The following is an 18,469-nucleotide window of genomic DNA, read 5'->3' as shown; positions in this document are numbered from 1 at the left end:
TGACCATGTACAATCTTTTATTCATTCAACCCTCAGGTGAAAGTAGGAACATACTCAAAACACCAATCACGATCACCCAGAGCACAACAGTGGGAATAAAGCGATTAGCACTTTTGGTCAAAAGCTCAATGGTGATGTTTGGATGTGGAGCAGCGCGCCCACTCTCTAATAATGCGATTCTCCTCCGTTTGAAGTCCAGGTTTAAAATTAAATCTAGTTTAGTTACACTGTTTTTCCATCTATTGCTCTTCATTCTAAATAGTGCATGTCAAAAGTACTGCTCTTGTATTTTCCTTGTTAACAAATAGCTAAACCGCATCTGTCGCATCCGGGAATGTCAGGTAATCAATCATGCAGAGGTATGTGAAATATGAACCAGGTTTAGTTGTTGCATTATCCGTTTCCTTTTATTCAAAGATTGTTTAGTATGTGCTACCTACACATGGCAAATTCGCTGAGTCTAAACATAGCAACCAATTCACAGTGTGCCGTTCACAGTAATTTACATGTAGAAATATGCAGAATAATATTGTAATATGCTAATCCTGATGCTCAGCATATTTGATATAATGGAGAGCCTGAAAAACAGGATCCGGACATTACAATATTTGCAAAAGTCAGAATATGAATGCATATGCACAAACTCCATCTGGGCTCTGTGAATAGTTCTGAAAGCTTTTTATTCTCTATTGGCCCGAATACAATATTTGATGTCAATTGAATTGCATCTATTTTAAAAAAGAGACTCCTGAACAAATAAATATAAATATAAAGTATTATGTCTTTATGTCCCAACCTCCTCTTGGGGCATTGATTGGATATTGATTTAATTCGGTTGAGAAGGATCTCTATCCCTGGCTGTTCATCCATTGTTATGGTAATTTATCTCCCTTGAGCATCATAGCAGCCGTAATCTCATGTCACTTAAGGCACGATTTGCAAGTGATCCCTGAACTATTAAGCCCCCCCCCCCAAAAAATGCACATCAAGCTGGTCTCTAATGACAGACACACCCGTTACCATTCAGTAAGATACAAAATCATCTCCAATCTCTCGTCAAACTCCGGCTACATTATTATGCAGGTTTAGTGGGGAAAAAGAGCGTGTGCTTCTCTGCAAAACCAACCACCTCAGATACAATCACATGGTGCAGATGGTTGCTTCTCTGCAACTACCTGTAGCTGAAATACAGCATTGCATGTTGAGAGCTTTTCCTATCACATGAAACCCAGAGTCAAAGCACCCCCAGCCCTGCTAGCACCCTCCCCCCATGTTTCTTGCATGCACACACACACACACACAGAGGCTGTGGTGAAGCAGACGCTCAGCAGTGGGATGGATCCTGACTACTAAAGAGCAACGGAGAGAGAGGAGGGGTGGCAGGCAGCAGGCAGCCGGCAGAGGTGCATAAATCCTCATTTCCAGATCTGGAGGAAGAAACGTTTGCTGTCCGAGGCGAGACCACCACGTTGGCTTTCCAAAACACCAGGAGGCAGCGCTTGCCACAGCTCGCTGTGAATCCAGGAGAGACGACCAACCCAGCTAAGGCTGTCAAACGCAGAGGTGGGCTAGGAGGAGGTCTATGACCCTTGATTTTCAGCAGGGGAGTGGTGCAGAGGGACGTAGCTGGCGACGAGCAACAGACGCTCGGCGCTTGTAATCTTCCCATTCACTAATTCATTCCATGCCATTGTCATAGCGATGTAAAGCCATTCTGTGCCGACTGGAGGAGGCACACTCCATTTCCATCAGCGTGTTTTGGTTTCCCTTCACTTCTTTGTGCTTTCTCCCTCAGAAACTGGACAGCGTCACTCCTGTCTTTTCAAGTGACTTGGTCTTTCTGGAGCTGTCATTGTGTTTGGTTGTGCATGGAATGACAGCTGCTTTTTTTAGAGACGGCGGAAGAGGTCGCGGATGGAGTGAGGACTGCCACTAACTGGAAAGCTTCTTGAGAAATCTTAAAGAACCTTTTGTAAGACTTGCTGCTTTTCAAGTGTTTAGACTTTCCTTGTTGCACACTTTCTACCATTTGTCTCACTGGATACCAATGACAGCCATGAAGGGAGACTCTGAAGACAGCATCGAAAGTGTGAGGCCGTCCAGCCTGCAAGTTTTCGCCAACTCCTCCACACTACATGGCATGAGCCACATATTCGCCTATGGCCACATGACGTTCCGGCGCTTCTTATGGACACTCTCCTTCATGGGCTCTTTGGGTCTACTGATGTTTGTGTGCATGGACAGAGTGTACTACTACTTCGAGTTCCCCACGTCACTAAACTTGACGAGGTGGCGGCGCCCAACCTCACCTTTCCGGCTGTCACCTTCTGCAACCTCAATGAGTTTCGTTTCTCGAAGATCACGAAGAATGATCTGTACCACGTCGGGGAGCTGCTGGCACTGCTCAATGAGAACCACCAGATTGCTAACCCTCACCTGGCTGAGCCAGAAGTCCTGGCTTTGTTGAAGGAGAAGGCTAATTTTGTCCACTTCAAGGCCAAGCAGTTCAACATGACGGATTTCTACAACCGGACGGGCCACGATATCAACGACATGCTCTTGCAGTGCACCTTTAGAGGGGAGGACTGCATCCCTCTAAACTTCACCACTGTAAGTTACCATAGTGGTATATTCTTCAAAGTTCAAGCACTATTGGTTTACAGGAAAATATTGTTTGACATGAGCTATACAGGGCCATTGACTGAGACAGAGTGTATTGAATTACGCAAACTAGTCCCCCCACCTTCAGACTACTGCTTTGTTGACAAGAGACTTCTCAGTTTTTTGCTGGTGCAGTGTAGTTTTTTTCCTCCTTGAAACCATTTGCAGCTGAAAAATCTATACGTTGGAATATGCAATTACATTTATGAATCAATGGCTGCTGGGCAGTTAAAATGACTGTCAAATAGCTACTTCTTAAAAGACATTACAAGAGTGCACATGCTCTCTCACTCAGTTCTTGACCAAGTCCAACTCTAATTGCACAAATGTACAACTAAGGCAAGATGAACTTCTGCCTGCAGTGAGAGAATTGTAAACTTTAAAAATGAGAACATGTTCAATGTCTTTTTGGTAATGTTTGCCATTTCTTGTGAGAAAAGCAATCAGCTCTAAATCTAAACTTAATTTATGAAAATAATCTTCCTTCATATGGTAGCTTGATTAAAACATGATTGGCACATTTTAAATTGATTGAATGTAGATTGACAAGCAGTAAGTTCTGAGCTACGCTGACGAACTTAAGAAGCTTTGCATTAAAATGGTTTGTTTTATCTGTGGCACGTGTAGACTAAAGCATGTTGAGCAGTTCTGTTATTTGATATTTCCCACTTCATTCCATTGGTAATTTAGCTACGCCTTAGCTGTGGTGTTATATGAATAAATACCTTGTTCAAATAAAGATATTACATAAGCAGCTAGGGCAAAGAGTGCAATGTCACATTCTTGCAGTTATAGTTATTGCACTGAAAGAGTTGGCAGACTATGAAAGACTTGGGGTAAAGGATTGGGGTAAAACAGGGCAACAAATGTGAAACCGGTGTTATCATGCATTGCACAGTTGATAATGATTGATTACAGTGGTTTCCATTAGATGATGCATTCCTGTGAGATGTTTTTTTTTCTGCGTTTTTCTATTTAGTGCTTTTGCATTTCCTTTTAACTTGATTTATGCATAGCATTTCTAGGTTGTGCCAGATATTGATACAAGTGACTGATTCTGATTTATTCTCAGATCCTGGTTTGGACATGTGGAACAATTTTTGCAGGAATTTTTGCAGGTGTCAGAAATGGATAGGGGAGGGAAATGAGAGGAAGGTCTTCTTTACGCCTTTAGAAGGTTCTTTCACACTTGTTCAAAGATTTAAGGAATAATTCACCCCAAAATAAAATTTCTGTCAAAATTTACCCAAATTTGTGCCATTTCTAACCCATCCTGTAATGTCTTTCTCTTTAATTGATTTTTTTAGAATATCCTGGTCACTCTTTTTATAATTTAAGTGGATCATTTAAGGGCCGAAACCAATTATTAAAGAAAGTACACGGGATTACCAATTGTTTTGAACCGATATATATCTGTCTGGTACAATCAATGACAATTGATGTAAAAATGAAGAATAACAAGGGCTCTGACAAAAAAACTTTCTTAAATTAAAAAAATTATTTTATCACCTTTTTTTTCTATGACCGATATCGATCACAAATAAAATGCTTAATATCGGCACCGATAATCAGCCAGGCTGATAATCAGTCTAGCGCTAATATGTTTTAATATAATTTTTACTCCCCATTCATGGTAATATGCAGTAGTAATCAGGAAATAGAGTGATCAGTAAAGATGTCTCCTTTTGTGTTCCATACAGTGAAGTCACTCAGGCCTGGTTCACACGGGACGATTTTAAAATTGTCGGCAGATTTTCCAAACCTGAGAGACCCACACACGGCGATAAAAAATCACGGGTCTAACAGTTTTGGTCGCTCCGTGTGTGGTGTGCAGCCACACGGCAATATCAACACATCACACACGAACCGATTTGACTCCCGAGCATTCCCAGGTCAGACGGGAAATCTCGCAAAATCCCTCGAGATCAAACGTGACTTTAGAGTAAACAATCATGGCGGACAAAGAGGATGCAGTGGCCATAGTTTGTGCTTTGTTTTTAACGGGGAAAAAACATAAGAAAAATAAGAAAAGGCGATGGTCAAAGAGGTGGAGACGACGCGAGCATGGACTATACTTGCTATATCATGATATGGAGATAAGTTGTTGTTTTATCTCATAGAAATGTTGTTATGTACTACACAGATTAATAACCGTTGAAATAAACGTTCATATATTAGTTTCCATGTACTCTGGTGGACTGCAGTTGTGGATGTAGTTATGCCCATCGACTTTATTTGTATTTGTTATATTATATACGCCGGCTGTTTTGATTTTGTTTCCCGGTACTATCACTGCCTCGTCACCTCGCTTTCTGATGGCTACACGCCACAGTCCACAGGCTGCGTGATTGTTTGTCCTCGGGGGACACCACACACGAGAAGAAATCGGGCAAAATAAATCCAACATGTTGGATATCCCCGATTTGAGATCGGAGCGGTCCCGACATTCTTCCGAGCAGAGGAGATTAGTCTTAACACACCACACACGGCAGGAATATTTGATCAGATTATTTTACGATAATCGGAGCATCCTAAGATTGTCGGAAGGGCTGAATCGGGGCTAAAATCGGCCCAATTATCCTGCCGTGTGAACCAGCCTTCAGGTTTGAAGATAGATGAGAGTGAATGAAAGGCAGAATTTAGATTTTTGGGTAAACTATTCCACTGAGATGTCAACAAGTCGTGCAAGTTCATTTGGCACAATGGCCTTTTAATATTTAAGATACTTAGCAGAGAGATAATTTGGTGTGTTCTGCATACCCCGCTTCTCATTTTGTATCATTTACCTTTAATTTCCATCGTAAGTATCCTAAATGACCAAAAATGAGGTACAATAGGGGGTCATTAACTGGACTATAAGTGCCATAAACTCTGAGTGCAAACATTACGCTAATTATCTCTATAGTGGATTTTGATTGACTTTAATGAAAATAAGTATTGAGATCAGGTATCTACAATATGGTCTCCTGACAATATGTAAATCAATTCTGAGTACCAGTGTAAAACCTCTGGGCCCAAAGTGCACTAACCTAGTTTAGAGAGAAATCAGGGCTTAATGAAAATTAAGCGTACTTAGGAAAACCCAAGTACCTATTAACATTCAGTGTTATTCTTGAAACCCTCAGGGGCTGGATCCTGGTATTTAGCATTCAAAAGCACAACCCTCAACACCTTACATACATCTGTTTTCAGCTGCCTGGGCATCATGGCCGAATCGCTTTGATCCAGCTCATTTTCAAGCCCCCTTTCTGTCAGCCGAATAACGTGCCCTATACCTTTTTACTTGGAGAAAGGGCTTTCTTCATTAACATGAGTGTTGCCTGGCAACAAGGCATTGCATTGCACTGCAAATCATTCATGGGTAATTGCTATTGTTGTCCATGATGACAAACACTAGGTAGTTGAGATGACTCCAAAGCCGTCACTTTGTGCATTTGTTTGTGCATGTGCACAAATACATACGTATTTAAACTGTTTTGGGAAAGTATTATAATAGCTGTCAGATTGCTGCTGGTCACGAACATTCATGCTGAGGTTGATGAGGTTCTGCCAAATGCATTATGGGAGAGACACAGTTAGTGCATTATATATTCTTTGTCGAACATAGCGCATTATGTATTCCAGTGCTTGTGTTGCTCACACAGTTCAGGTGCATTGTCTTTCTTTAGTACCCTGAAAGATTGTAGATGCATAAAACAGTTGTGTTCAGATAAGAAAATAAAATAAATAAATAAATAAATAAAAGTTCAAGTAAAAGCTTTATGTGACATTGTCAATATGTGGTGGTTTGTGGCTTATAATGATAACACTAAAATTGCATTCTTTTTTTCCACTTTTATATAATGCATTTACATAGTGTGGCTTATAATGCTATAATGGATTTGCATAATGTGGCTGATAATGAAGGAAACATTAAAATTGGATGGATTGTTTTCCCATTTTTATTTATTTATTTAAAAAAAATGCATTTACATAGTGTGGCAGATAATGATTGCAACATTAAAATTGAATGCGTTTTTTCACCCTTTTTTTACTTCATTAATATTGTGTGTACATGGTACCTCTTGCATAGAATATGAATAAAAAATAAATTTCATATATTTAGGAATTATTATACAAAAGAATTTCCATGGCTAGTCTGATTAAATTTTATGTGAATTATGAACCTATAGGAAATATTTTGCCTTGTCTGAGATAGGATTCAGCATTTGGCACACATGCACAGACACATTGAGCTGTAATGCCCATGTGGGACACACAGGCTCGGATTAACCATAGATAGACCGATTTGGCTGTTGCCTCCGGGCCTTGAAGTCCAAAGGGCCTTGAGCTGCAACCAGCTTTTTTTTTAGTAAAGCCAGTGATTCATTCTAAACCGCTTCATCAAGTCATTTGGAATGGGTTTAGTCAGGTTTTTCAAGCAACACAATGACTTTACTGATCGATGTGTGTTTATTCTCATAATGCATACAATTCTGGCAAGTTTGTAATCCGTGGCAAGTAATGTATCAAGGTTGCATTAAAATTATCAAAAGTGACAAAGATTTTTACATTGTGACAGGATTGTTAGAAAAGATTTCAAATAAATGCAGTTCTTTTAATATATCTGTACATCAAATAATCCGGAAATAATTATCTTTCCATGAAGATATTAAGCAGCAAACAGAATTAAGTTTCCAACATTGATGATAATAAGAAATATTTCTTGAGCAGCAAATCTGCTTATTAAAATAATTTGTGTAGTATCATGTGACTCTGACGACCGGAGCAATGAATCAAAAAATTCAGATTTGCATTACAGGAATAAATTACATTTTTAAACCTACTCCAATATAAATCAGATATTTTAAATAGTAATTTTTCACAATTTTGTTGTTTTTACTGATCAAATATGCAGCCTTAGTGAGCAGAAGAGACTTCTTTCAAAAAACAATTAGCATACCGGCCACAAACTTTTGAATGGTAGAGTATTTACTGACATTTTAAAAGGCATTAGAAGCATTCATTTTGGAAGATTTTTGTTCAGCCAATTGAATAGAATAAAAATACAAATAATTTTAGCTGATACAGCTGCTTTCTAGACCCAATTCTCCATGCATACTGAATTGTTCAAGACCGCTTCAGTAAAGTATTGTGCTTGATATTTGTACATTACAGGAATGTCTAAGGCACAGGCTCTTTTACTCTTACCAATTGGGATTTATACAGGTTTTTCTTTTCATTCTGCTTTCCCAATTTGAGAAAAGCCAGTAGATGCAATAGGGTTTGTGAATGGGTCAACATCTCACAAATGATTTCACTGGAATGAAACGTATTTTCTCACATTTCCATCCTGGTTTATTTTTCCCGGAGGTGATTTGTTTAAAAATTGATGTGCTCTTGTTTATCCTCCTTATGGTTGTCTTCCTCCCTTGATTTTCCACCCTCTCTACAGTCTCCATAAATTACAATTGGTAAAGCCCAAATCACATACTTGAGGCTTTATGAATCAATCATTTCTCTCTGTTTTAAGAGTCTTAAAGGTGTGCCGTAAGCCATTTTGCTATAGACTTAGCTATTGATTTAACCTGTCTTCATCCCTTCAATCGCATGCCCTTCCTGCAAAACCTGAATGTGAAGCTGACTGACAGGCAGAGAGCGATTATGGGACTTTATTTTGCAGGTGACGCCTCAAGACACATTTTATGCACTGCACCTTTAATTGTTTGAAATAGGGTTACGTTTGTTTGACATGAATGTTGTTCCTGCACCAACAAAAGATGTTGATTCAGGCAAAGTCACGGTCACCCTTAAAGATAAAGAGCTAGATTTCATCTCTGCTCATTCTAATCGCAAAATTGGTGAGTGTTTTCAAATTGAGAGTGCTCAGATTTGATCCATAACGCACATAACGCAATAAAACTGGACGTAGTGTTTGATTGTTGTAAATTATATCTGGGTATGTTTAATGTGCACTCTGTACCACGGAATCTTTCCATTATTTCAATGCACAATGAAAGAAAAAGCTCTTCACAGTACAGGAAAATGCATTATCTAATTGCCCGGTTCATGCTACGTCAGGAAAATGCAAAGGGTGAGAGGATAAACGTAAAAATCACATAATAGATGTCTTTTGAACACTGCCTTTCAAGCATCTTCCGTCTTTATAATGCTGTGTTCCGTTTAATGTCAGTAAAAGCAGCGAGAGCAACTTAACTGCTCGTGATTGTAATTATGGTCATTTACTTTCATGCCCTTTCGATTCTAGCCGACATGATGGAATTCACTCTAGATTATAATAATGTTCACACGTCTGTTGTATTTCTGTCGCAGGTTTGATACAATGTGCTGTAAGAAAGCGTGTAAACAAAGCAAGGCCTTTTCACCAGCATGCATTATCAGCTTGTGTTTTTCGACAAACAAATGGACTTAGGACTCTCAAGAGACGTTTATGTGATTCTTTTAGTTTTGTCGTCAGATGCAAACTTTCTTTTTTAAGCTAATTCAAGCATTTGTCGCTAACTGTTAATCAGGTACTTGCTTTTTTCTGACTCTCTTTGATCAGTATTCATCTTGACCTGCTGATGCAGTCCTCTTTGAGATGAGATTCGCTTCACTTTTTTTGTTTCTCGCACTAACTGTTGCCGAGCCCCAGGGACTTGAACAGATTGAAGCGGATTTTAGCTATAAAAGTCAACAGCGGCATCTTTTGTGGCGACACTTCTGAGGAAAGCGCAGAAGAAGACACCACTTGTCTCATGATCGTCGGCTTATGATGTTCCTCGTTTGACTTGAGGGTGATTCGCCAGAAGTGGTGTCACAATATAGTATACATCAATAACTTTTATGATGCTTTTGGGAAACGGCACAATTTTTCGCGGATCTTCCTGATGCTATCATTCTCCTGAAGTGCGCGAGGGCTGCGTTATAAATGAGTCATGAAAGTCAAAGGCCAGTGTTATTGGCAGGAAAAGGAATGCCGCCAACATTAAAGGTAATGCCGGGTCAGCTTGCCTTAAAATATGTTCACACTTTTGCAGCGGTTTGTAAAAAGTGATGCTGAGCTTTATGCGAACGTGTGTGGGGATTCATTCACTGTATTCGTTTATGCAGATATTCTCAGTTCTGATGCAGTGTGAATAATCAAGCAGGCATTTGAGGACAGGGTTGGGGGAATTGATTCACAGATGCATTGTGATTCTTTCACAAATGATTCTATATCGATATACAGAAATTAACAACTGGATTTTAAAGCAAATTATTAATAACTTTGCCTAATAATATGTAAGTGTAGAAAAAGTACAGGTTGGGAAAACTGGGGTAAGATGTGCCACGCTCTAAATCTAGCAATTCTGGGGACACGCACAGAGCCATCATACATATACAGCTGTCTTTTATTTTAATATATTAAAATATATTAAAATGAACAATATTTAAACAGACATTGCAGTTCTTTTCAAAGAATTTATTGTGATCGAATTGAAAACATGACTTAGAATAGGTGAAATTATATCCAAATTAAGATTATTTTGTATTTGCATTTGTATTTATATAAATAATAAAGTAAACATTTTAAATATATGTTTATTTATGAGTAAATATTTCAATATTTTACAATTTGTTTAATATTTCATTAATAATAGCAATACATTTTTTATAATTATATATTTAGTAATTCAAATTATAATTATATAATATTTAATAATAATGAATAATATATAAATTATAGTACAATTACTTTTGGAATTTGAAGATAAAGGTAAATTGTACTTAATTTGTGTTCCAGGAAACATACAAGTATCTTCTGTGGGTTACGAAGGGCAGAACTAAATGGAGAAAAAAAATATTTCAACAAAATGAGAAAAATTTGGACATCTTCATCCTGTTCAAAAGTTTTCACCCCCCAAATCTCAATGCATCTTGTTTCCTTCTGGAGCATCAGTGAACGTTTGAACCTTTTTTAATAGTTGTGTTTGAGTTTCAATGTGAAAAGATGCATCTCAAAATCATACAGTCACTGATGGAAAGGGTTCAAATATGCAAAGATACTGGAAAACCAAAGAATCTGCAGCACCTGAAGGATTTTCCTGAAGAACAGTTCTCAGTTTAACTGTTCAGAACAAACAAGGGACTCATGCACAACCATCACAAAACAGAAAGACAGTCGTGGATATTTTTGTTTTCCAAACAGAACATGATCTATGGATTATTAAATGAAGGCTGTGAGTTAAAAGATATAAGATATTCTAATCTATTACTATACTGTTGTTTTCTTGGCTATTTTGATACAAACTGTCACCATGTCCTATGACTTGACCCTAAATTGTCAGTTTAATTTCAGTTGATAGCAGACAAACTTGAAATAAAATTAGGTGCTTACTTTTCCTCAGTGTCATTTCTTCTTGCCTAGGGAACAACATACTTTCCCTGAAAATCATTGTTATACAAAGGTTGGCAACTTAGTATTCATTTTCTGATGCTTTGTCTGTGTATGTGCCTTCAGTGTCATAGTTCGGCTGCTACTGTCCGTGATACTTGTTTACCTGACAGGAGAAATGCTTGTGGAAAGGAAATGATTTTGTGCTGCGGTGACCAGCAGTTTTTTTTTTTTTAACTGAACACAATGTCCTACTGCTAGTGTGACAGAGTTTCAGGCGTTTGACAGAACTGTCACTTGCCCTACTGGTTCAGCGATGCTCTGTCACTGCATCTTGCACTGGTTGTTTTTATATCTTTCAAACTTTTACCATAAGTTCTTCAGTGATAAATTGAACAATGTTGCTGCACCAAAGAAATACTGCAAAGCTGGCTGAAATAGATGAAGGTTTTTTGAAATTGCAGGGTTTTTTAAAGCTATTTTTGGGGGCTTTTATGCATTTTTATTTGGATAGGACAGTAGAGTGACAGAAACACATTGAGTGAAGAAAGGGAAGGAGGATCGGCCGTGAGCACATTTTTTTACGTAAGTGTTTTTATGACTGCTGTATTCACAAGTATTTTCCAAGCAAATTAAGTGCATGTATTTATCATGTGTAAAATTACGGATTAACATGGCGGATGAAGCAAGCTAGCTTTTTTTTTTTTTTTTTACACCAACAATATACTATAGGCATACTACTAACAGAACTCATATGTGCATATCTGGCACACTGCTTTTGTCTTGTCCTCTCTCAATTTAAAGAGAAAGTTATTAAAACTAAATAACTAAACATTAAGAATCAAATGTACAGAATAAGGCTTTAATGAACTTTTTTTTTCTTTTTTTTTTTTACTGTCCAAATAATGGAAGCCAGGGCAAAATTATGAAATTATAAAAAACGTATATATATATATATATATATATATATATATATATATATATATATATATATATATATATATATATATATATATATATAAATTTTATTTAAACATTCATTTATTTGGGAATTTCTTTATGCTATATATAATATATTTATTGTATAAATAAATGTATATTAATTAATTTAAAACAATGTTTAATAAAATGTTTCATAAATACTTTCAAACATTTGTTTATTTTTGCAAATTTATTTTATGATTCAACTAATAGGACAATTATTTTAGATTAGTCTGTATTAGTATGTTTTGAAAAATGATTTTTTTTTTATTATTCATTATTTTTTTTTATTTTTTTTTTAGCTAAACATTGAAGTTGGGGCGGAATCATTCTTTATATTAACTTTTAAATTTTTAATATTCATGTATTTTTTTGCAAATCTTCTTTTTACTCTCCAACTAATAAAAAATGGAGGCAGAATTATTGTTTTTAATTTTTATTTTATTATTCATTTATTTGTTATTTGTTCATATTTTTTGTTCATTCATTTCTCATTCTTCAGTTGACCAAATAGCTTATGTGTATTACTAGGTATATTTGAAATGTTTTAAGTCCGTTTCCTTCATTTTTATTATGACACATTTGATTAAATCCAGAAAAGGGCTCCATCTCTTTTTCGACATCTCTTGCCAAAGACAGTGTCCTTTAAATACCCATCTTTATCGATTTGATCGCACTGACCAGTCAATTTGGTTTTGAACAAAGCATTCTGCATTGACCTACTTGAATCTTCAATTTTTTTTTTCTGGATGATTTGTGTCCACTGGAGTGTGGAATTAGTCATTTGTTTCAATCAGAGACATCTCTTCTCGATTTGAAGAGCATGTTTGGATTATAACACACCGAGACATCTGAACTCACACCACTGCCAGGGAAGAAGCCCCCAATCACATTAGACGAGAGCAATCCAGTTTCAGTCAAACTAGACGATTGTCTGCTGGAGAGGCCTGCGGTGGCTCGACGGGATCAAGAGTTGTGATGGGAAATAAGAAAGAGACGGCGATAAAAAACAAGACCTGCTTTGATGTGGGTTTGTGAATATCGCTTTTAAAGCGGATGATTTTGATTTTGAAATCTTACTTTTGAGACCATGTCACCTGTTTCATAGCAATCCGTTTAAACTTGAATTGGATGAACTTGAGTGTAAAGTCAGAAAATAAGTGTGAAATCGCAAGCAAAGTCAGCTCAGGTTTGCAGTTGCATGATCAAAATGTCCAGCCGGTCAAGGAAAAGTCACAAGATGAACAGTTTTCTTTTGACAAAACATGAATCATGTGCGATTAGACAGTAAAAAGGGTAATTTCTGTTTTCGTATTGCTTCTAAACCCTTTCATTCCCAAGTGAATATGAAAACTGGTTTTATTATGAGGTGAACTTACAAATATATATGAAGCTAAAGTAAGGAATATATTTTTTTGCAGTTGTCTGTGACTCATTTTGCTCTGAGGGCACTAGCAGTATATGGGATATGTATGTGTTTTTCATTTCATTTCATTTGCTGTAAGAAAACTATTTCATAGTGTTCTCTGGAGACTTGTTATGCGTCTAAAACTGAAGGCTATGAAATAACGTTTTGTCAGGGGACCACATAGAGAAACATGGAGATGAGTGTGCAAATAATTGACCGTATTACATCAGTGAGTGCATGAGAAAAAGGACTAACTCATCAAATGTGTCACCTAGACATTGCCCATAATCTAGAAATACAGAAATTGTCAGTGAAGCATGTGCTGTGCTCCGGATAATTTCTGAAACATTCACCGAGATGAGCTAATAAGGATACGGAGGTGGAATGAAAAAGCATTAACGGTTCAGAAGGTTGAGCTTTGTTTCGAGCATGATTAGCTTCGTAATGAAGACGAGGATCTCTCCCTGAAGCTAGAACTCTTACATATTCATTCATGAAAACATTATGAAGACACATATGGGTTTTAAAGCAAAGTAAGGAGCTCGGGAGTGATCATCGGGGAAGAGAATAGGCCATCTCTATCTGTGATGCTTGAATAATGTGTCAGATGTATCCAGAAGCAGTGTTGGTCATACCTTGCCATTGATCTGTTGTTGTAGGTGTACCTTGGTTATGTAAGACTCTGGGAAAAGACTGTTTAGTTGGTATTAGGAAACTACTTTGAAACTAATACTGTTGCTTGCCACAGCTTAAAGTCGATCAACATTTTAAAACGTATTTTAGTTAGTTTCTGTTGAACATCTATAGAACATTTGTAATTTATTTATCGCTGCATTCAAACTCAGAAACAAAGAGGCTTTCTGAATGACAGCACAAATATTATCATCATGGTTATGATTTTTTCTGCTCGTTTAATTGCCTAGTTTTAGTTTAATTGTATCTGATATGCACTATACAGTTTGAAAGTCACAATGAGCATCGCTATTTTTATATTTATTTGATTATATTTGATTTATTATAATATTTTTAATAATATAGTTTCATTATATATTAATTGAATATATTAAATTATATATTAATGTTTTGTGCACAGATTTTTTTTATACAAAAAAAAAATGTAAATTATTTTTGCATTTCTTTAAAGCTATGCAACTAATATTTTTTTTTAAACATTCATTTATTTTTGCTAAACTAAGTTCAGTTGTACACTTCCGTTCAAAAGAAATATCTAATATATAATAGAATATGTAAATATGGAGTCTGTAATATTATTTGAATGCTAAATAAGTCTTATGCTTGCCCAGGCTTCATTTATTTGATCAAAAATACAGTTAAAACACTAATATTGTGAAATATTATTACAATTTGTAATAATTGTTTTGTATGTTAATATATTTTATTATTTATTTATTTAAATATAATTTATTTATGTGATACAAAGCTGATTTTTTTCAGCATAATTTCTCCAGTCTTCAGTGTCACATGATCCTTCGGGAATCATTCTAATATACTGATTTTCTGCTCCGATAACATTTCTTAGTTATCAGTGTTGAAAACAGTAGTTTTACGTCACAATATTGTCGGAAATTTTTCATGACAAATGTCTTTACTGTGTCTCTTGGTCAATTTATTGCATCGTTGCTGAATAAAAGAATTAATTTCTTTCAAAACCCCAAACTTTGAATGACATTTGACCTGTCAGAAATGTTTAAGGTTAAATTTAACGGCATTTGGATGCATTTATAGAATAAATGGACAAGAACTGAAGTGTCACAGTTCATATACTGTTGCGATGTTTAATGCAGTGAGACTGACCTTTTGTGTTTTAAGGATACTGAGTAGCTCTAGAGGCAGATTTAACGATTTAAGGCTGTCAGCTGTGCTTTGGGCAGGGATTTTGGGCAGATAGAGAGTCTCACATTGTGTACTGGATCAATGCCATCGATGGTGTTTGCTGTGATGAGACGCTCTGATTTCTGGGTGAAGTTGGAGATGAACATAAGGGAGTTATTGACATCTGAAATGGTCTCTGTGCCAGAGCTTATCAGCACATGCCTCCCCAGCGCTTGGCACTATGCTGATGAAGCTGTAGCTCTGCTATTGTGTTAGACGGAGACATCAAACTCATTGATGCCGCATGCTCCTCAATCCTTCGCAATAGCCCGAAGTGAGGATTGTGCCATGTTTCAAATTTGACAGGAATGAAAACGAGGCTGTGAGGGATAGAGGTACAGTGTTCAGTGGGTTGTGCTGTTGTTTAGCAACATGATAATTGTTGAGGTGAGGATCCGGACTCATGATCCAAAGGTTGTGAGTTCAAGTCTCATGCCGGCAGGAATTGTAGTTGGGGGGAATGAATGTACAGCTCTCTCTCCGCCATCAATACCACGACTGAGGTGTACTTGAGTAAGGCACCGAACCCAACTGCTCCCCGGGCGCCGCAGCATAAATGACTGCCCACTGCTCCGGGTGTGTGTTCACGGTGTGTGTGTGTGTGTGTGTTCACTGGTGTGTGTGTGTGTGCACTTTGGATGGGTTAAATGCAGAGCACGAATTCTGAGTATGGGTCACCATACTTGGCTGAATGTGATATGTCACTTTCATTAGACATGATTTTTTTGATTATTAAAATGGAACAAAAATGAATTAAATGGAGCCCTAATATGTCACTCTTTAAAAACTTTTGAAAAATTATGGTTTAATTTGATCAGTTTTATGATTTTAGTTAATTACACATGCTTTTTTTACTATACATTTTTTATTGAACCATTAAAATAATAAAAATAATAATAAAAAAAAAACTGGAAAATGGATTTCACAGGGCCCTAGATATATAAATATACAATTATTATCTTTCAAAATCTTTTATTTAATTTACTTTAAAAAAAAAGTTTTAAAATATTAATTCTTTTTAAATACCAGTAAAAAAATTTTTTATATTACTTTCAAAATAGTTTTTAAATAATACATTTAAATGAAAGGTAATTGTAAATGAAAAAAAAGAAGAAATATATATATATATATATATATGTATATGTGTGTGTGTGTGTGTGTGTGTGTGTGTGTATATATACATTTATTAATTGTATGTATATTTTTGTATTAATATTAAATGTATAATTTGGTTCAAAAAATAAATAAAACAGTTATTATTATTAATGACAGAAATAATGCACAGGATTTCCAGGAGCACAACTGAGTGATTATTTAAATGAATCTGTAAATGTTTTTGACTGTTTATTAAAATGGGTTTGAATGAACCAGTTCACTAAAATGATTTAGACTTCCCAATGATGCTAGAAAGATTGATTTATTTAGTTGCAAGGCTGTTTAAACAAATTATTACTTACAGCTATACAACACTGCACTGCTGGAAAAGTTTCTGAATAAAGTTACATTATGCAGCCGAGCCACAGTCACACAACTGAACAGTCTAGTTAAATTAGTTATTAGTTTATACTCTAACGATCTCTCGTGAAAGACAATTCCAATGCAACAGACTCCTGCAGAGTGATATCATTTCTATTTCTACACTGAATTTGCTGTTCTTATCATTCCTTTATGGATATATCATTAATGTAAATTATTACAGACATTCAGTGTGATCTTTTATGAATACGGGGGAGTATTTCATGCAGATGTTGTTATTGAATACGTGCGGTAGGCCTCGAGAATGCATTCAAAACGAATATTTGATTGCATTTAGTCATGCATTATTTGTCAGAATGGAAACGAGGAGACATTGTTTACTTCAATACACTTGCCGTCGCGGTAAACACTCAAAACAGGTTTAGCGAAACGCATTCTGACACCTGAAGCTATTTAAGTGCTTAAACTGCCACAATATAAACACCCCTAAAACACCTCAAATCCCACAGAAAGACAGGATTTCCACTCAGATGCCTTTATCGCACCAAGCATATTGGATTAATACAGGCAAATAAAACGGAAAATAAGGAGGCCGGCGTCAGCTGGCGGATTAGAGTTTGTATGCACGCTTTGTCAAAACTTATGCTGATCGTGAGTTTCGTTGCTCAGAGCGCTATCGTGCTTCGACACGCGAACAGATAGGTGACAAGAAAAGGCTGAATGTTTCAAACCGAGGGCGCTAATTTCGCACGTCCGAACAATGAGCACAGTTCTGCATGCCGCAAGGTCACGGTGAATACTGGATATACAGAACGAGCCGCAGGCTTCATTTATGCCCCCAAAGCGCTCGCTATGAGAACAAGCCAAGCCTGCTTTCTCATGTAGCAGCCCATGGTTCAGTCATCAGATAACAATCAAGTACACTGAGGTACACGGTTGCCTCAGCAACAGCACAGGCTTACGCTAGTCAGCGACGGGCCTCATTCATCGCCGGTCTAGCAGAGTTTAAAACCAATACTAATGGGCTTTTATCAGAAAGCTGCTTTTGTACGGCAGCTGCCTCTCAAGGGGATATTTCTATCCACTCGAGGCGAAGTGTAAGAGATATTTATGTCCCTAATGCAGGTTGTACAGGACAACAAATATGAAAGTGAAAAACACCGGACGCGGTTTCTTAAGTATTTGTGAATTCGTATTCATGTGCTGTATGTAAGGCGAGCGTATGGATTTGTGACGTGAGCGAAGTGCAGCGTATCTGTCACTTGTTCGAGGCCGCGCTGAATGGCTTATGTAATAATGTTGCCATGAGAACTGTAAAAAGCATCGCAATGATTTCAGTCCCACGTTTGTCCCAGGTACTGAAATTAGCTAGTATAATTGCTTCGACTGTTGTTGAGGCCTATAGAAAGAACATACTGATTAATATGTTACTTGTTTTGGCTAGCTTGAGTGTGCAGGACATTAGTATTCCGAAGGGCCGATAGGGGTTATCTAAGGATTTTTTTTTTTTTCAAACTGTTTAAATTCATTTGACTTTAAGCTTTAATTTTTCCCTTAGACAAAAGAGGAACTTTTTTATTTCTTTTTCTTTAAATTTGTTTGTTTGTTTGTTTTGTGATTTCATTTTTAGTTTCATTTTTCTGTGTATTATATGCCTTTTTACTTTTATTTTATTTTGTTTTTGCTTTTTTATT

At 36.6% G+C, this 18,469-nt stretch overlaps 1 protein-coding gene across 1 annotated transcript in view; it reads left to right on the top strand.

Moving 5' to 3' along the window:
* Positions 1 to 1,398: 1,398 nt before the first annotated feature.
* The window catches only part of LOC113042622 (acid-sensing ion channel 1C-like), a 69,642-nt gene continuing 52,571 nt past the window's right edge, over positions 1,399 to 18,469 (top strand). Inside the window, 2 exon segments of the mRNA XM_026201603.1 lie at positions 1,399 to 2,264; positions 2,267 to 2,610. Of these exon segments, the coding sequence (XP_026057388.1) occupies positions 2,048 to 2,264; positions 2,267 to 2,610 (561 nt within the window). The 5' untranslated portion in view covers positions 1,399 to 2,047.

Source organism: Carassius auratus, chromosome 24 (assembly GCF_003368295.1).
Source record: "Carassius auratus strain Wakin chromosome 24, ASM336829v1, whole genome shotgun sequence".
Classification (NCBI taxonomy): Eukaryota; Metazoa; Chordata; class Actinopteri; order Cypriniformes; family Cyprinidae; genus Carassius; species Carassius auratus.
This window is presented reverse-complemented; position numbering and strand designations above follow the sequence as displayed.